At 44.7% G+C, this 17,810-nt stretch overlaps 1 protein-coding gene across 1 annotated transcript in view; it reads left to right on the top strand.

The window, feature by feature from the left end:
• The window catches only part of PPA1 (inorganic pyrophosphatase 1), a 66,812-nt gene that overhangs the window by 16,114 nt on the left and 32,888 nt on the right, over positions 1–17,810 (top strand). Inside the window, exons 3-4 of the mRNA XM_066600559.1 lie at positions 12,268–12,321; positions 15,567–15,686. Of these exons, the coding sequence (XP_066456656.1) occupies positions 12,268–12,321; positions 15,567–15,686 (174 nt within the window). The remainder of the gene's footprint in view (positions 1–12,267; positions 12,322–15,566; positions 15,687–17,810) is intronic.

Consider the following 17,810-nt stretch of genomic DNA (forward strand, 5'->3'; position numbering starts at 1 on the left):
ACTGTAGGAGCGATCAAACGAAAAACAAATCTATTTGATCTCTCAGCATCCGTTTAAAGGGGTTGTCCCGCGCCGAAACGTTTTTTTTTTTCAATAGCCCCCCCCCGTTCGGCGCGAGACAAACCCGATGCAGGAGTTAAAAAAGAAAATCAGAGAGTGCTTACCTGAATCCCCGCGCTCCGGTGACTTCTTACTTACCTGGTGAAGATGGCCGCCGGGATCTTCACCCTCGGTGGACCGCAGGGCTTCTGTGCGGTCCATTGCCGATTCCAGCCTCCTGATTGGCTGGAATCGGCACGTGACGGGGCGGAGCTACAAGGAGCCGCTCTCCGGCACGAGCGGCCCCATTCAGAAAAGAAGACCGGACTGCGCAAGCGCGTCTAATCCGGCGATTAGACGCTGAAAATTAGACGGCACCATGGAGACGAGGACGCTAGCAACGGAGCAGGTAAGTGAATAACTTCTGATAACTTCTGTATGGCTCATAATTAATGCACAATGTACATTACAAAGTGCATTAATATGGCCATACAGAAGTGTATAGACCCACTTGCTTTCGCGGGACAACCCCTTTAAGTCTAATCTATCAAAGTAACTTATCCCACATAGTGAACGTCGCCAGAAAAAAAATGCAACATTGGAATTGCACTCTTTTGTGGTAACCCCGTCTACTATATTAAAAATATAATAAAAAGCAATGACTAAGCTGTATGTACTCCACAATGGTACCAATAGAAATTACAGTATATCTTGCCATAAAGAGCCCTCACAGCTATGTTGATGAGAAAATGAAAAAAATTGTCAGATGGCGGCAGAACGGCAGTTTTTTTTTTTTTGGATATTAATTTTTAAAATTAATTTCGCACTACGTTGAAAACAAGAAAAAAAAAACGTCCTGTTATCAACAAACTAGGATGTGCAAATGCATTCCAATGTGCAGAACTCTTGGATGCAACCTCGGCATATAAAATGTCAGGCGTTAATCAAATGTTGAATGTCAACAAGGAAAAATAGGATTTTTTTTGTGGCTGCGGAATCTAATAATTGGTGTGCAGAAAGGCCCTCCCAGAAAATCTAGTAACTAGATGTCTCCACACACAGAAGTAAAGGCATGAGTTGTCTGTAAGTGAGCTTTGTGACCTGAAGATAAAAGTTCCATCAGAACTACGCGTTCCTCTGAATGCTGCCTCTAGGATATTGTAAATAGAGTGACCCTTTTGTTTCCTGGTAAGGAATTATAGCTATACATTCAGTACTTTAAGTTTAATCTTAGCTGAAGGACAATATACAGTGCGAAATTAAAGCTCCTGCAATTTAAGGGTTCCAATGGATGCCCCAATTACAGTGGAATTAGTGTTTCACTCAACTTCTTGCATGTTGCGCGCACATTTGTGTATCCATTCCCATTGACTCCTATAGGAACCTTTTGGTGCATAAATGCTCTGAAAAGTAGATTTATTTATTTAATTTTTTTTTTTGCATGTAAAAAGTCAGATGCGTGCTATCCCATTAAAATCAATGGATTCTATTCTCTGCGTGTTGCGCACGTGCGTCTGGGTGAAGCCAGCCTTATAGTTTTGTGGTGTGGATGAGGTTTTTGTTTATTTTTGTTTTTTCCGCTTTCTGCCGTTGATTGATGCTATAAACTTTCCTTTATCTTCGAGATGACAGCATTTACTATTCTAATTTGTCATGTAGACCTGTAGTATTTCACTAACATTACAAGACATTCATGTTCCCAGGATCTGACAGTTTTACAACACGCTGGGTCAATAAATCCCTATCTTCGCATAGGAGTGTGATGTAGAAGAGAAATCGTATACTGAAATAAGCATCAACAGCTTCACATGTAAAGATTACTATCGACCACAGAACATAAATCAGCTAAGGCCTTAGGCTACAGGGGTTTGTTCTATTTTTTTTAAATTTTTTTTTAACTTCTTTCCTCCCGATAACAAACTTGGACTTTGATTTGTCAACTTCAAAGCCACACAATAGTAATTACATTGGGTCCACAGTCACAATCTGTTAGATAAAACCTTCAGTTTGTTAACTTTCTGTAGCCTTAGAACACGTATACCAAACATAAGGACAGCAGGCTGAATCCGGCCCACTGCCTCATTTTCTGGGGCCCACCAGCCATGCATCAAACCTAGCAGGCATCCCCACGCCCAGCCTACAGTTTCGTCCGAGGCAGTGTAGAGGAGTTTGACCTAGGCAAGCATGTTCCCAAAGATGTATTCAGCTTCTATGTTGTATGTCTGTAAAAATTAATTCGGTACTACCCTCAACATTCTCTCTGGCCTCCTGGCTCATTCAAGCAGCCAAATTGGTCATCAGTCTTGAATAGAAAGACTGTGAACCCCCATCAATCTCCCAATGGAAAGGTTTGACAGCCCCTTAGATCCAAGGAATTGGATGGTTATGAAGATCGTACTAGGAATGAATTCCTTAAAACGTGGCATGACTAGCATTTATTTATATAAACTTCACTTCATGACTCCCTAGGTGCATTCTTCCACCTCCACCAACCTGGATTGTTGACACTAGACAGGGACCATAGATTCATACTTCTGCTATCAAATACAGCCCTTCTCAGTTAATGGCATTTTCCAGTATGCCTAAAAATGCCACTAACTGCTAGATGGAAAGGCTACAGAGGCAAGCTATTGTAGGTGTGAGACCAATCTTGAAGGGGTGAATGGGAAGGAGGGGGGGGGGTTGGCCCCAGTCCAGCATGGCCCATGGGCCTCATAGCAGCTGTGTGATCTGGTACTGTTGCCAGTACACAACTGGGAACGCATACATTTTCTCAAGATTAAATAGTGAATTTTAATAAACTGCATTATATAGAACTTATTTTTGTTATACTGTGTGCAATTCTATAAATGTAATTTATTTGTTGCAGTAACCGTTGAGGATGTTTCATCTTCTGCTCTCAATCCTTCCAGCACTTGATGCCTTATAGTGGATTAGTGAGCTTTAAGGTCCGATAACGCCAGTGGTGGCTTAAGATAAGAGTAGAACTAGAGGCCCTCACCTAATACCTTCTTATGCCCTTGCTGTCACATCAATTTTTTTTTTTAATGTGAAATCAGCAATGTGCAGCTGTTGGAATACCACATAATAGCCCTACTAATCACCCAATATCTAACATTGTAACACATTTCTGATTGGTATCTAGTCTAAACAATCCGGATTACTGTCAAGAGAAAACCAATGACCGTGGGCAACAAACCAGCAAAGCTAATGTCACCATTTGGTGGTCCAGTAACTTGACATTCAGCATTAATGAATGGCAGTGCATGTTCTCCAGCTATAGAACTTCTATGTTATGCTGGCTGGTAGAGATTGGAAGAGGAAGCCTGGCTAAGGTGTTGCTTATATTTGTATAATCCTTAAGTATGTCTTGAGTTCCAAAAGTAAAAGGATTGTATTCAGAGTATCAGGTTAGAGTATCAGGCTAATGTATTAAAGGGATTGAATGTAAGAAATGAAACTGGCAGGAGGAAGTGATATTTGGAAAAAAAAAAAAAAACTCCCAAGTCTTCGAACCTCTAGTATTGGTAACTAGGAGAAATGGGCAGACAAACTGAAGTTAGGAAGCTAGACTGGACTACAGATAACCATGAGAACAAGGTACTAGAACTTAAAGGGCTTGGTCACTTTCTACTAAACCTGTAACAGATTCTTTTATTGCAGAGAACACTATAGGACAACAGTACTTACCCAATTCTTTATTTAAAGGTTCCCTGATGCCTACTGTAAAATATGGGACACGGCAATCACCCCATCCAAAAGAATGAAGATGGTTGTGTTCAAGTGATCAAATAACCTGGCTGTTTCCTTAGTGCCAATTACTTGTGTCCTCTTGCTACCTGTGTCTGTGTATATACAGGCACTAAAAGGACCTATAGCTTACACAGAAGCAGTCAGCACTGAGGAAACAGCTGGGGAAGTGGGAATAGAACTAAATGAAATGACTGCTGCCATCTTCATTTTTATAGACCGTGAGTGCGGTCCAGTGCTTATAGTAGGGGAGCCGTCAAAGAATTGGGTAAGCACTTATCCTAGTGCTTCCTGGCGTAAAATGTAACTTCTGGCACAGCAAAAATTGATTACTTAAAGTAAATGGCCAACACTTATAAACAAATACTGGATTTAAAAGCACAGAGCTTATGCCAGGACCAACAACTACACTGCAGAAGCCAGAGATGCTTACAAAAAAGGTAAGCAAATGGGTAATTGCTCCCAAAACTAGGATGGCTGAGCAATGAAGTTGGCAGATAATCTCCAAAGGAGCAACTGCAGGAACAGCTGCATGACAACTGTCCAACAGATTAGAAGGATGATGAGATTGATCGATCATTCATGATCATATAGTAAAAGTTCCTGCTGGTCATAACAGGGCCATTTCATTCAGCCATTGGCCTCAACAGCGATGCTAGCATGTCTGGCAACATGCTGAACGAGAGCAAATGAGTTAGCAGTGACATCACTCAATCATTCAAACGAGGATGGACTTGTCTAAAAGAATCCCAAGTCCTAACTGTCACTTCAAAAGAAATTCTGCCGTCTTGTCTGCTGAGACCCCACTGATCACGGAGACCAATGCCAACATGCAGTCATGAATTTAGTTGGAGGTTTCTAGAAGTAGTATAAGAATAACAGTGCAGAGTTCTAACAAAACATGCTTCAGAATTTACCAAAATATACCTTAAAAGACCTGATTGGCCGGCAGCACACGGGCAGAATTGCATTGCGGAACCTGTGGTCAACGTCTGCACTGCGGTTCCTCAGCAAATACCGTTCATGGCATGCTATAAAAAAAAATTTTTTTTTCCCTGCACACTTGTTGAAACAACTTATGGTTTTTGCGAGTGGAGGAAAAATCTCAGCAAGTTCGATTTTCGTGCGGTGTCTGCATGGGCAGCTACTGTTGAAGATTATAGAAGGTCTGGCGGTCCGCAGTTAGTATTGCAGCCAGGTCGTGGATTCCACAATGCCTAGCGGCGGTGCGGGAAACAAACATTTGAAGAGAAAATCTGTACTGCGCATGTCCGACAGCAACCTACCTAGTCCATCCACTTTACAGATAGAGAAGCAAAATTATAGGTACATGCGGATGCCAGCTGCAGTCGGGGTCTGGTTCTACTGCGGGCTCCTGCATGTAAATTCGGCTCTGTTGTATGCAGGCGGCCTAAAATGACCTAAAATGTCTATCTTGGTAAATTCTGAAGCCTCTTGTTAGAGGAATGACAGTGCAGAGTGCTATTACTTCTAGAAATGTCCAGATTGATAACTGGGTGTTGCCATTCCCCTTATCAAAGAGGTGCGTCACTGTTAGGGGCACGCCATATTGACAAGGCAAGCATCCAGTTAGCGATTAATTTTCAGGAGGGATAACAGGAACAACACAATGCAGATCTATAGGAAAAGATTCATAAGAATTCTTACATAATGGGCATTGCACGTATTTACCTAGAGGCTCTGTTCAAGTGGGGGCTCAAGTGATAAACCATCAGCTTTCTATGTACAATAGATCTGGAAAGTCTTGTGTAAATTAAAAAAAAAAATCATGGTTCCCCAATCACTCTGCGCATAGTACACCATAATGACAAAGTGAAAACTGAATTTATTTTTAATTTTATTTTTTGCTTTTACATAGGTATTGTCCTTTGGTACTTTTGGCGATGATTACAGTCTCAAGTCTTATTGGATAGGATGCTAGAAGGTTTGCACACCTGGATTTGAGCATTTTCTGCCATATTCTCTGCAGATCTTCTCAAGCTCTGTCTGGTTGGATGGGGGCCATTTTCAGGTGTGATTGGGTTCAAGTCAGGCCTCTGGCTGGGTCACTCACAAGGACATTCAGAGTTGTCCCTAAGCCCCTCCTAAGCATTGTGTGCTTGTGGTCATTGTCTTGTTGGAAGGTGAGCCTTTTGCTTAGTCTGAGATCTCCTATGCTCTGGATCAGGTTTTCATTAAGAAGATCTATTTTGCTTTGGGCAGGTGATGAGCGGTGACTGATTTCCTTCAGATATGGCACTTTTAGGATTGAAGTTTTTGGCTTCAATTTTGTTTTTGAAGACCAGATAATCTTGTTTCTCCCAGCCTGATGGTCATTTTAGGTGCTTTTTGGCAAACTCCAGCAACTTTGCTGTGTCTCTCTTTACTGAGAGGCTTCTTTCTGGCCACTCTGCCATAAAGCCCAGATAGGTGGAGTGCTGCAGTGATGGTTGTCCTCCTGGAAGGGTCTCCAATCTGCACACACGATCTCTGGTGCTCAGCCAGAATGACCATTAGGTTCTTGGTCTCCTCTTACCAAGGCTCTTCTTTGATTACTTTGCTGGGTTGGCCAGCTCAGGAAGAGTCCTAGTTGTTCCAAATGCCTTCTATTTAAGAACTAGAGGCCACTGTGCTCTTAGGAACCTTCAGGTCGTGTTTTTTTCCTTTCTCCCCCCTGTAGCCCTCTCTAGATCTGTGTCTCCAAACAATCCTGTCTGATCAATAGAGGCACTTTCTTCCTTGTGGCTTTGTTTTTAGCTCTGATATGCATTATGAGCTGAGACCTTTATATAGATGGGTATGTGCTTTTGTTTTTGTTTTTTTTCCCAATATTTAACATTCTGAAACTAAAGTTACTATACATATTTTACATGGCTATTGTACTAAAATATAATGCTAATACAGAGGCAGTGCAAGACTATGCTCTACATAGCTAGGTGACTTGGGAAGAGTCATGTATCATGTAAGGCAATCGTACCATACAGAACATCATTTGTGTACAAGAACATTCTTGCCAAAACAGGGGCACAATGTGTAGCACCAGAGGAAGTATATTAACATGGAGTGATATCATTATAAACCTTTTCTCCTGATAACCCATTAAAGTATTGCATGATCTTCTCCATGGCTGTATCTTGAATATGTAATATGCTATATTGGCTAATGGTTATGTTTATCAACCAAGGCATCCAGTTGTGCAAAAATACTCCTAATTTACACTTTTGCACTGCTAGTTCTTTTCTCATATCAACAATTAGTGGAAACAATATAAATGAGGTCATCAAGCTGCAAGGCAAATCACCTTTTTCTAGCTTCTGGCAATTAGGTAAGCGGCATGAAAAAACTGACATAAAATAGTCCTATAATGAGTTGGGTAATGTTCAGTTCAAAGAAATAAGGCTAATTCTGTTTGGGGAACTGCTATAGGACTTATATGGTTGATCAACTGAAGCACTTGGGACCAAAAAGGAGAGCTTAAATGACATTTCCAAAATGTGAGAGACCCAGCAGTTTGGAGAACACTTTGGATATAATCTGGAAAGTTTTTTTGTTTTTTTTTGTTTGTTTGTTCGTTTGTTTTTTTCCCCGTTCCCAATGGCAAGCAGAAAAAATAAACTTCTCAGACTAGAAGAACATGAGTGGCCAGTTTTGAGTATTGGATTGTTTGGGTAGGTTGTCTTCCTAACTAAGAAATTGCACTGTTTTCATAAACCTAGCACTGCCAGTGAGAAATTTTATAGAAAAATGTTTTTGTATTTTTGCATAGTGTGATTGGAGAGTCTTTGACATGGGCAGTTCTGTTTTCTGGGGCTCCAGTCACATAAAAAAAAAAGTTTCTCCAAATGTAAAACTTGGTTGCACATGGAGAAACTTGAATTGACATGGCTAGAGCATGGTCTGACCATGTTATAGTGTCAATTACACAGGCACACTAATCAAGACCCGTTTAGTGGTGCGGAATATTGATGCGTGACGAAGTACCATGCCTGTCTGAATAAGATGTGAAGTCTTTGACCATCGCCATACATCAAGTCTTCATGCTGTAACCAGTGGGGAGTTGTTAAAGAAGAGTAGATAAGAGCAGCACTCAGGGGTTAATTCCAGAGAAACTTTATTGCCCACAACGTTTCAACTCAGAAGAGTCTTTGTCAAGTGCTGAGTGGGGAGTTGTTGGTGTAGTTGTTACTTTTGGCGGTGGTATCCAGGTCTTGAATATGCAGGATATTAAAATCTCCACAAATTCTAAGCTGCCGTTTCAAGCTTTTTCTTAAAGGGGTTGTCCCGCGGCAGCAAGTGGGTCTATACACTTCTGTATGGCCATATTAATGCACTTTGTAATGTACATTGTGCATTAATTATGAGCCATACAGAAGTTATAAAAAGTTTTATACTTACCTGCTCCGTTGCTGGCGTCCTCGTTCCCATGGAGCCGACTAATTTTCGCCCTCCGATGGCCAAATTAGCCGTGCTTGCGCAGTCCGGGTCTTCTGCAGTCTTCTATGGGGCCGCTCGTGCAGAATGCCGGCTCCGTGTAGCTCCGCCCCATCACGTGCCGATTCCAGCCAATCAGGAGGCTGGAATCGGCAATGGACCGCACAGAAGCCCTGCGGTCCACGGAGACAGAGGATCCCGGCAGCCATCTTCAGCAGGTGAGTATGAAGACGGCGGACCGCCGGGATTCAGGTAAGCGCTGTGCGGGTTGTTTTTTTAACCCCTGCATCGGGGTTGTCTCGCGCCGAACGGGGGGGTTAAAAAAAAAAAAAAAAACGTTTCGGCGCGGGACAACCCCTTTAATTTTCCAAAGGGTTGAAATTTGGTAAGAGCTCAGAGCATAAAGGTTGATTAAGGTGGTCTATTGTCAATGATCTACACAAAAACAACAAACCTTCCCGTGTGTGTGCGCAGTCCTAGTTGAGTTTTTTTTGTTTGGTTAACCTCTATGCCCATGTGATTAGTCCTGGACCTTTTCTGGATAATTTTGAGGTTTGTTTTTTTTTTTTTAATGGCTGCAGTTTTGCAAGTAAGTGAACAATCTGTAACGATCAGAAAACTACACACACTTTTTGGTTGCATCTGGTCTTGAGTTGAGTGCAGACTGAGAGGCAAGAAAGCCACACAAGCCTGATGTGGGACCACATTAAAGGGGTTGTCCCGCGGCCAAAACGAAAAATTTTGCACACCCCAGTCCCCCATGTTAAGCAAGCATCACAAACTACCCAATGTAAATCGGTTTTTTAGAGCGTTTCTACTCACCATGAAGCTGTTTCATGAAGTTATAAAAATCATCTTCCAAGATGGCCGCTGTCTTCTCCCGGGGTGCGCCGCGGGTCTTCTCCCGGGGTGCGCCGCGGGTCTTCTCCCGGGGTGCGCCGCGGGTCTTCTCCCGGGGTGCGCCGCGGGTCTTCTCCCGGGGTGCGCCGCGGGTCTTCTCCCGGGGTGCGCCGCGGGTCTTCTCCCGGGGTGCGCCGCGGGTCTTCTCCCGGGGTGCGCCGCGGGTCTTCTCCCGGGGTGCGCCGCGGGTCTTCTCCCGGGGTGCGCCGCGGGTCTTCTCCCGGGGTGCGCCGCGGGTCTTCTCCCGTCTGAGCTCCACTGCCGATTACAGCCACCTCATTGGCTGATCGGCGCCATGTGACGGGGCGGAGCTATGCGATGACTGAGAAGGGGGAGGAGCCAGGGCGCAGCTCGTGAGCCCGGACCCTCCAAAAGAGGATTCCTCTGTGCGCCAGCGCGAGTGTTGCAGCGACCAGAGGAGAAGTTTGGTAGTTGCCATGGAGACGGACGCCCGCACCGGAGGGGGTAAGTGTATAACTTCTGTATGGCCAATATTTAATGCACGATGTATATTACAAAGTGCATTAATATGGCCATACAGAAGTGCATAACCCCACTTGCTTCTGCGGGACGACCCCTTTAAGATGTTCATTATTGAACTTCTCTTTTAGGTGAGGGAACCAGTCTGTTTAGTTGCCCAGCTGGGCAGGTGGCTATTTTGTTCACATTTGACTATTGGAGTGCTTGCAGTGTGTTTTAGACAGTCAAGTATTGGACTTTTAAGCCTTGGAATCCTGTGAGATCATTGCTGCCTCCCAAATACACAATTTGCTATAATATATTTTTGCAGGCCCTCAATAAACTGGAACAAAACTTTTGATCTTTTTGATTCCCATCACATTTTTACAATGCGGCTCTGAACATGCTTTCCTTACATCCACTTAGACTTTTTCTGCCTGTCACCTCGAAGTAATGGTGACATATCTGATATAAATTACCTTGCAGACTTTTTTTTTTCCTCTCTGATCCCAGTCAGAATTTGAGTAGAATGAAGTTTAATTGACTCGGTACTTATTTTCTTCTAACAGCATTTAGATTTAAATCCCTCTTGGAGCACTTTCTGGCAGGCAATGATGGGATTTTCACCTGCAAGTCACCCTGGGTAACCATCAATGTAATGCGCTCTAAACTCATTAGAATAAATCCATCTGCTGCCGTTCCTAAGTGATGAGCTTTACAAATTAAGGAGCTTCTTTAAATCATGCAGTTTTTATTTTCCTCAGGAGCAAATCTCATTGCTACACTTTAATAACATGCGACACATGTGCCTGCCGAAGGTTACATATCCTAGACGTTTCTGACTGCTGTCCAAGGTACCGAACCAAAGACGCAAGTGTTGATCATCTGGCGGCTACTGTCAAACATCGTTTAACATAAGGCGGAAACACTGCAGAAAATTACACAGCATTTCCACATTAATGTCAAAATTCGCACAGTGGGTGCGAATTTTGACCAGGAATTTGGTGTGTATCTGCAGTGGACTTTAGCAGCTATACATCGCTCCCCTTCACCTCGTATACACAACTCTTGGCAGCCTCTAGTCGGCACTGAGCCAAAAGTCAGGTGATGCAGAAGTGGAATCTCCCAACCAGTGGTGCTCACTAGAGGTTGCCAGAGGGGGACCTGTGCCGGGGTGCGTTGACTGCTCCATGTAGTCCAAGGTGAGGGGAAGCGATGCAGATATGCAACTGATTCCTGGTTAAACTCCACACCATAATGCAGAATTGTGTGCGGAAATGCTGTAGAGTCTTCGGAAGCGTACACCCTACAGTGTTTCTGTCCCGTATCAACCTACTGTAATGGTGATCCAGTGGGCCAATAGTCTTATCTAGACGCTCAGCTGTGACATCCTGTCTTGACTAATCCCTTTTCTCCTATTTGTGAAGTGCATAGTAAGCAAAGCAGCAGTTCCTAATTTTTACACTCCTCCTTTTTTTTGTCTTGTCCTTATTTGACAAGACACTACAGAATTCTTGAAACATGCCATCCATTCTGCAGGCATCCTGTTGGAGACCAGGAGGAACTGGGCAGATTGATACAATTTCTACTGGATCTTCTTATAAAACTATCTTTTATTCATTTAAATCTCTGCTCATTCAGGGCTTAAGTCCAGTGGGCGGTCCTATAGGAGATTAACAAGTATCTGTATACAGGGCAGGCTGTCAATCACTGATGGGACCGCCCACTGGACCTCTAAGCTCAGAATGGGTGGAGATTAGAGATGAGCGAACGTACTCGGATAAGCACTACTCGTCCGAGTAATGTGCCTTATCCGAGTACCGCTGTACTCGTCTTGAAAGATTCGGGACGCGCTGCGGAGCGGGGAGCTGCAGGGGAGAGCGGGGAGGAATGGAGGGGAGATCTTTCTCTCCTTCTCTCCCGCCCGCTCTGCCCCGCTCCCTGCTGCGACTCGCCTGTCGGCAGCAGAGCGCCCCGAATCTTTCAAGACGAGTACAGCGGTACTCGGATAAGGCACATTACTCGGACGAGTAGTGCTTAACCGAGTACGTTCGCTCATCTCTAGTGGAGATATTTAACTAAAATCATTTCTACTGAATCTCTCCCACAACACTAAATCAACCTGCTCAGCTTCTACTGCCAGCAGAATGGACTGCAAGTTAGATGATAGGTTCCCTGTAAGTACTTTATAAGCATTATGTTGTTAGTGCTCTGTACTTGGTTTTCTGTATTGTCCTTTTAAGATGAGATATAGACTAAAAGGCTCCATGTTTTTGCACTTCAAGACTTAAACTCCTGAAACATGATGACAGGCTGAAGTAATTATCTTGATGGCTTGCTGTGCTCTGGTAGGAGCTGGATGTGAAGAGATGCAAAGATTTTCTTCAGACCTGCTCTCCAACTTTTTTCTCTGTAAAGCCTGAACATTAACGTTGGTAAATGTATCAGGAAAATTAAATCTAAAGCAAGTGTTGTACGTGATTACTTTATAACGTTTAATTGTACTAGCCTGGATAAGATGTAATGGATGGACTTTAGCGTTTAAAGAAGGCCTTTAAATTTGCACTTGGAGTATGAAAACTGGTACTAAAAAATGTATTGGGTGTTAAGTGGAACATTTATCTGCATCATGACTTATTACTTTTTTTTTTTTCCCCCTCTAACGTTTTTTTTTTTTTCTTTTAACAGGGCATATTCAATATGATTGTAGAAGTGCCACGATGGACTAATGCAAAGATGGAGGTCAGTTAAAACTTGTATGAACCTATATAGAAAACTTCAACAGCTTTTTCCATGTTTGTGTCTGTTGAAAGCGTGAAACCTTGTCGTTGTGTTTTTAGTTTCATTACTTTTGACACCAACAAACCATTGGTGAACAATTGTTATAGGCCAGTTGCTGATATTAGACCATACACTTTTAAGGGCTTTGTTGGGTGCCCAGCCTGGGGCTTTCAGAATGTCCCCAACTTTGGCACGGAAATTCAGCATAATAGCTGTATTGACCAACTTTTTTTTACCAATCCCTAATGTTCATATTCATACAGGAAAATGCAGATTGGTAAAAGTAAAAAAAAAAGTGCCTCTACCATGGTGCCATAAATGACTTTGCCTACCCCTCATCCTTCCCTAGTACATGTAGTTTGGTGTGGAACCAGTCAGAAAAAACTTTATCTTGCTCGTTTCTAAATACCTATATACTGACAATTAAAAAAAACAAAAAAGAAAACTTCTTTACTAGTGTCCAATCTAAAGCTGGCCATACACTTTAGATCGCTGACTTGGATGGTTGGCTAACAAAAAAAACAAACTAAAGCACATGATTAGTCCTCCTCATTCTTCCACTTTGGGGATTTGCATGTAATCTAATGTCTGTGACCCTTCAAAGGCATTAACTTCCTGCTAGATTACATGAAAACTTGATGAATCTGCCAACAAATTTCATATTTACGGCCAGTTTTAGAGGGGATGGGGGGGGACTTTGAGGTATAGTATGTAAAAGTATCTTCAATACTGGTTAAGGGCTTAAAGCATAGCCTCACTTTATTTTCAATCCCTCAAAATGTACAAGAGACAAGCATTTTTGTAATGTGTTTTAGCAGCCTGTTCTATTCATTAATTTTTTCATTTAAAAAAAACAAAACCCCCAAACTATTTTTAGCTATGCAGGTAGAGGACTTCACTGAGAAATCAGTCTTCAGCTAACTGCATAGCTGAACAGGGAGCTCCTACTGCAGGCGCAGCCGCTTATGTATATTCTGTGACATAATGTATGTACATCACAACCCAATGCTCTGAGATCATGACGGCTCTTGGGGTCCAGCAGTGAAGACCCGCTGGTCGTCTTAACGCGTCTTCTGTTTCCTGTAGTCCCTTTGGTCACCTCACCTCCAGCTGGCTGATTCTTCATCTTCCAGTGACGAAGCGTCCATTGCCAGCATTCTCCTTTCTGTAAGGCGATGTATAGCCTAGTGTGACATGCCGAGCTATTGCAAAGACTGCATGCTCGCTGTCTCTGCAATAGTATATCAACACTCGCCAGACAGCGTGCATGTGCAGTCTCGGCAACAGATCGGCATTCCTTCCTATGCAGTGAACGTTATGTCATTAGTGGCGTAGCCTACACTGACCTGGGGGGCTGGAGAAGATGCTTGAAGGCTGCCTAGGAGAGAAATGGGTAAGTAATCTTTTATTTAGGACAAAACCCCTTTTAACCCATTTAGGACCAGGCACTGTAAATTGGCACCACCTGGTTCCAGTCCCGGGCTTAAACCCTAGCCTATGTCAAATTACAGTGGGGATTTAAGCCTCCAGCCTTTGCAATCAATCAAAGGCAAGACTGGTTGTCAGCTGTTGGTGACAGACGATAACCTGGAGAAGGCAGGAGGGGTTTTAACCCTTTCTGTCTTTTTCTTTCCAGAGTACATAGTGCTCAATGAGCACTGTGTACTGAAAAGTGAAAGCAGAAGTGTAACTTCCACTATGGGAGCCTAGCTACAGCTATGGATGCCCCAGCTACAGTGGGAAAGTGTCAAATAAAAAACTAGGAAAAAAGTGACCCCCCCCCCCCCCCCCCCCCCCGGAGGTCTTGTATGACGTCATGGAGGACATGGATAGTAAAAAACATAATTGCATACATCAGTAAATAAAATACAGAATACAACATATACATAAGATAGAAAATAACCCAAAGCCGACACCAACCAAAACTGTCGCCGTATGCCCCCTGTAATCCAAAGCCATACATATTATATATCAAACATCCGAAACAAAATGAGGAAACCGTTCCCAAACCTTATTGTAGCGTAAATATACTAATTAAAAAAACCTATAAATGTTAGTTTGTTTTTTTTTTTCTTTAGCTTTTTACTCCCAATAAAACGAAGAAAAAAAAAAACAGGAAAGTCAGTGAAAAAGATACTGAAAAAATCTCCCTACATGTCACAGGGAAAACGCAGCAAAAAATTTGGTAGCTGAAGGAAAAAATGGGGCAGTAAAACTACCACATGGGTAAAATCTCTAAAGTGTCTGGTCCTTAAGGGGTTCAAGTGCAACAATACTTTTTCTAGAAGTCTTTCTCATCATTGTACGCAATTCTGCCAAAAATTGCCAACAGGCTCTTCGCATATAAGAAAATCAGCATTAAACTAAATCTTGTACATTGTTTTATGGTTGTGATGAGTCAAGCTTTTAATGGCAGTTGCATGGCACTGTATGTGTAGCATGGGTGTGTCATGTCCTTACATCTTGACTTTCATGGAAGTGGTTTGTATGTTAGAGCTGTAAGTGATTAGGTAAAGTCTCCAACTATATTTTAGACTTTATATAGTGCATATGTATTCTGCCGTGCTGTACATCAGTTGATGTCCCCATTGGGGCTCATAATCCAAGTTCAACGATTTAGTATGTATTGTGTAGGCTTTCTCCTCCCTCCCACACCAAACACAGGAAGAACATGCACACTTCATGTGGATGTTCTTTTTGGTATGACCCCAGAACCTCCAGCGATGTAGGGAAACGATGCTAACCACTAAGCCACCATGCTACCCCATGTAGAATGACAATCTTTATAGCAGGGTACCTAATAAACAATTCTATGAGCATCTATCCAGTTTTATAAGACTCGCTTCTGCTGAAGTGGTTAGAGGCGATCATATATTTTGGATTACTTTTATTCTATCCCAACAGACCCTACTTTACCAAATCACATTACTCTGCAGCCGAATGTAATATCCTTGGCTCGGGATAATCCATGCTATTGTGTCAAAGGGCTGTTCATAGCCTTTTTATATTGGATCTTACAAAACCAAATGCGAGATAAAGGAAACTTGCAAGAAAGGGAATGACTCGGTTGTTTGTATATCCCTAGCTTGGGATGTGTGTGAGATTTCCTGCATTGTTCTGCAGGTGTACCTCCTGTCTCACTGAAACACTGAAAGTAGTTTTGTTTTTTTAAAAATGTTCAAGCACTGTTTTTGGGTTGTTTTCAGATTACCACAAAAGACCCATTGAATCCCATCAAACAAGATGTGAAGAAAGGCAAGCTGCGTTACGTGGCCAACGTGTTCCCTCACAAGGGCTATATATGGAATTATGGAGCCCTCCCACAGGTAATGATTGTATGCACCTAAAGCCACAAGCTCGGAATAACCTGGAACATTGGCTGCATTCCTGAACTGTATTTATGGTGCCAAGCGCTGCCGGGACGTTATATGGCATCTTGTAAACTGTGTTGGGTATAGAATTTGTGCCAGAGGATTCCCAAGACAAGTGTATAATCGGAATACTATTTTTATGGTACTCTTCCAGTGGTTTTGTTGCCGTCAGTGATTTTCGGTCTTCAGTTTCTATTCTCGGGTTTCTAGAATACAGTCCTACTATTCCTCTTCATTTGGGCAGTTCTTGTATTTGCTTATGCATCTTAAGACTGCAATTACACTAAACACGAGGATCTACTATCATGTCTCTGAAACGAATGCCTGCGGTAGGTTTGGAAACTTCCACTCTGAAGACTACAAGTGTTCCCTTAGTGCAGTGATGGCAAACTTTTTAGAGACCGAGTGCTCAAACTGCAACCCAAAACCCACTTATTTATCGCAAAGTGCCAACATGTCGGGGCTTATCACGACGTATGATTTTACCTCAGTCGTTCTTAAAAGGACAGGGCTGTTTCAAAATAGACGGTGCAGATTTTGACTGCTTTTGGATGCGGAAATGCTGTGGAATTTGCCACAGACATTTCCGCTGAGGACATTTTGCAGCATTTCCACCTCATGTAAACATATCCCAGCAGTGATGGTGACCCCCCCCCCCCCCAAAGCGGCCCCAGCAGTAATATTGACCCCCCACCCCCACCCCAGAGCGGCCCCACAAGTAATATTGACCCCCCAGAGCGGCCCCACAAGTAATATTGACCCCCCAGAGCGGCCCCACAAGTAATATTGACCCCCCAGAGCGACCCCACAAGTAATATTGACCCCCCCCCCCCCAGAGCGGCCCCTGCAGTAATATTGACACCCCCCCCCCCAGAGCGGCCCCTGCAGTAATATTGACACCCCCCCCCCAGAGCAGCCCCTGCAGTAATATTGACCCCCCCCCCCCCAGAGCGGCCCCTGCAGGAATATTGACCCCCCCCCCCCAGAGCGGCCCCTGCAGTAATATTGACCCCCCCCCCCCCCAGAGCGGCCCCTGCAGTAATATTGACCCCCCCACCCCCAGAGCGGCCCCTGCAGTAATATTGACCCCCCCCCCCCCCCAGAGCGGCCCCTGCAGTAATATTGACCCCCCCCCCCAGAGCGGCCCCTGCAGTAATATTGACCCCCCCAGAGCGGCCCCTGCAGTAATATTGACCCCCCCCCCCCCCCAGAGCGGCCCCTGCAGTAATATTGACCCCCCCCCAGAGCGGCCCCTGCAGGAATATTGACCCCCCCCCCCCCCAGAGCGGCCCCTGCAGGAATATTGACCCCCCCCAGAGCGGCCCCTGCAGTAATATTGACCCCCCCCCCCCCAGAGCGGCCCCTGCAGTAATATTGACCCCCCCCCCCCCCCCCAGAGCGGCCCCTGCAGTAATATTGACCCCCCCCCCCCCCCAGAGCGGCCCCTGCAGTAATATTGACCCCCCCCCCCCCCAGAGCGGCCCCTGCAGTAATATTGACCCCCCCCCCCAGAGCGGCCCCTGCAGTAATATTGACCCCCCCAGAGCGTCCCCTGCAGTAATATTGACCCCCCCAGAGCGGCCCCTGCAGTAATATTGACCCCCCCCCCAGAGCGGCCCCTGCAGTAATATTGACCCCCCCAGAGCGGCCCCTGCAGTAATATTGACCCCCCCAGAGCGGCCCCTGCAGTAATATTGACCCCCCCCCCCAGAGCGGCCCCTGCAGTAATATTGACCCCCCCCCCCCCCCGAGCGGCCCCTGCAGTAATATTGACCCCCCCCCCCCCCGAGCGGCCCCTGCAGTAATATTGACCACCCCCCCCCCCAGAGCGGCCCCTGCAGTAATATTGACACCCCCCCCCCAGAGCGGCCCCTGCAGTAATATTGACCCCCCCCCCCCCAGAGCGGCCCCTGCAGTAATATTGACCCCCCCCCCCCAGAGCGGCCCCTGCAGTAATATTGACCCCCCCCCCCCAGAGCGGCCCCTGCAGTAATATTGACCCCCCCCCCCCCCAGAGCGGCCCCTGCAGTAATATTGACCCCCCCCCCCCCCAGAGCGGCCCCTGCGGTAATATTGACC

The sequence above is a fragment of the Eleutherodactylus coqui genome, chromosome 4 (genome assembly GCF_035609145.1).
Source record: "Eleutherodactylus coqui strain aEleCoq1 chromosome 4, aEleCoq1.hap1, whole genome shotgun sequence".
Classification (NCBI taxonomy): domain Eukaryota; kingdom Metazoa; phylum Chordata; class Amphibia; order Anura; family Eleutherodactylidae; genus Eleutherodactylus; species Eleutherodactylus coqui.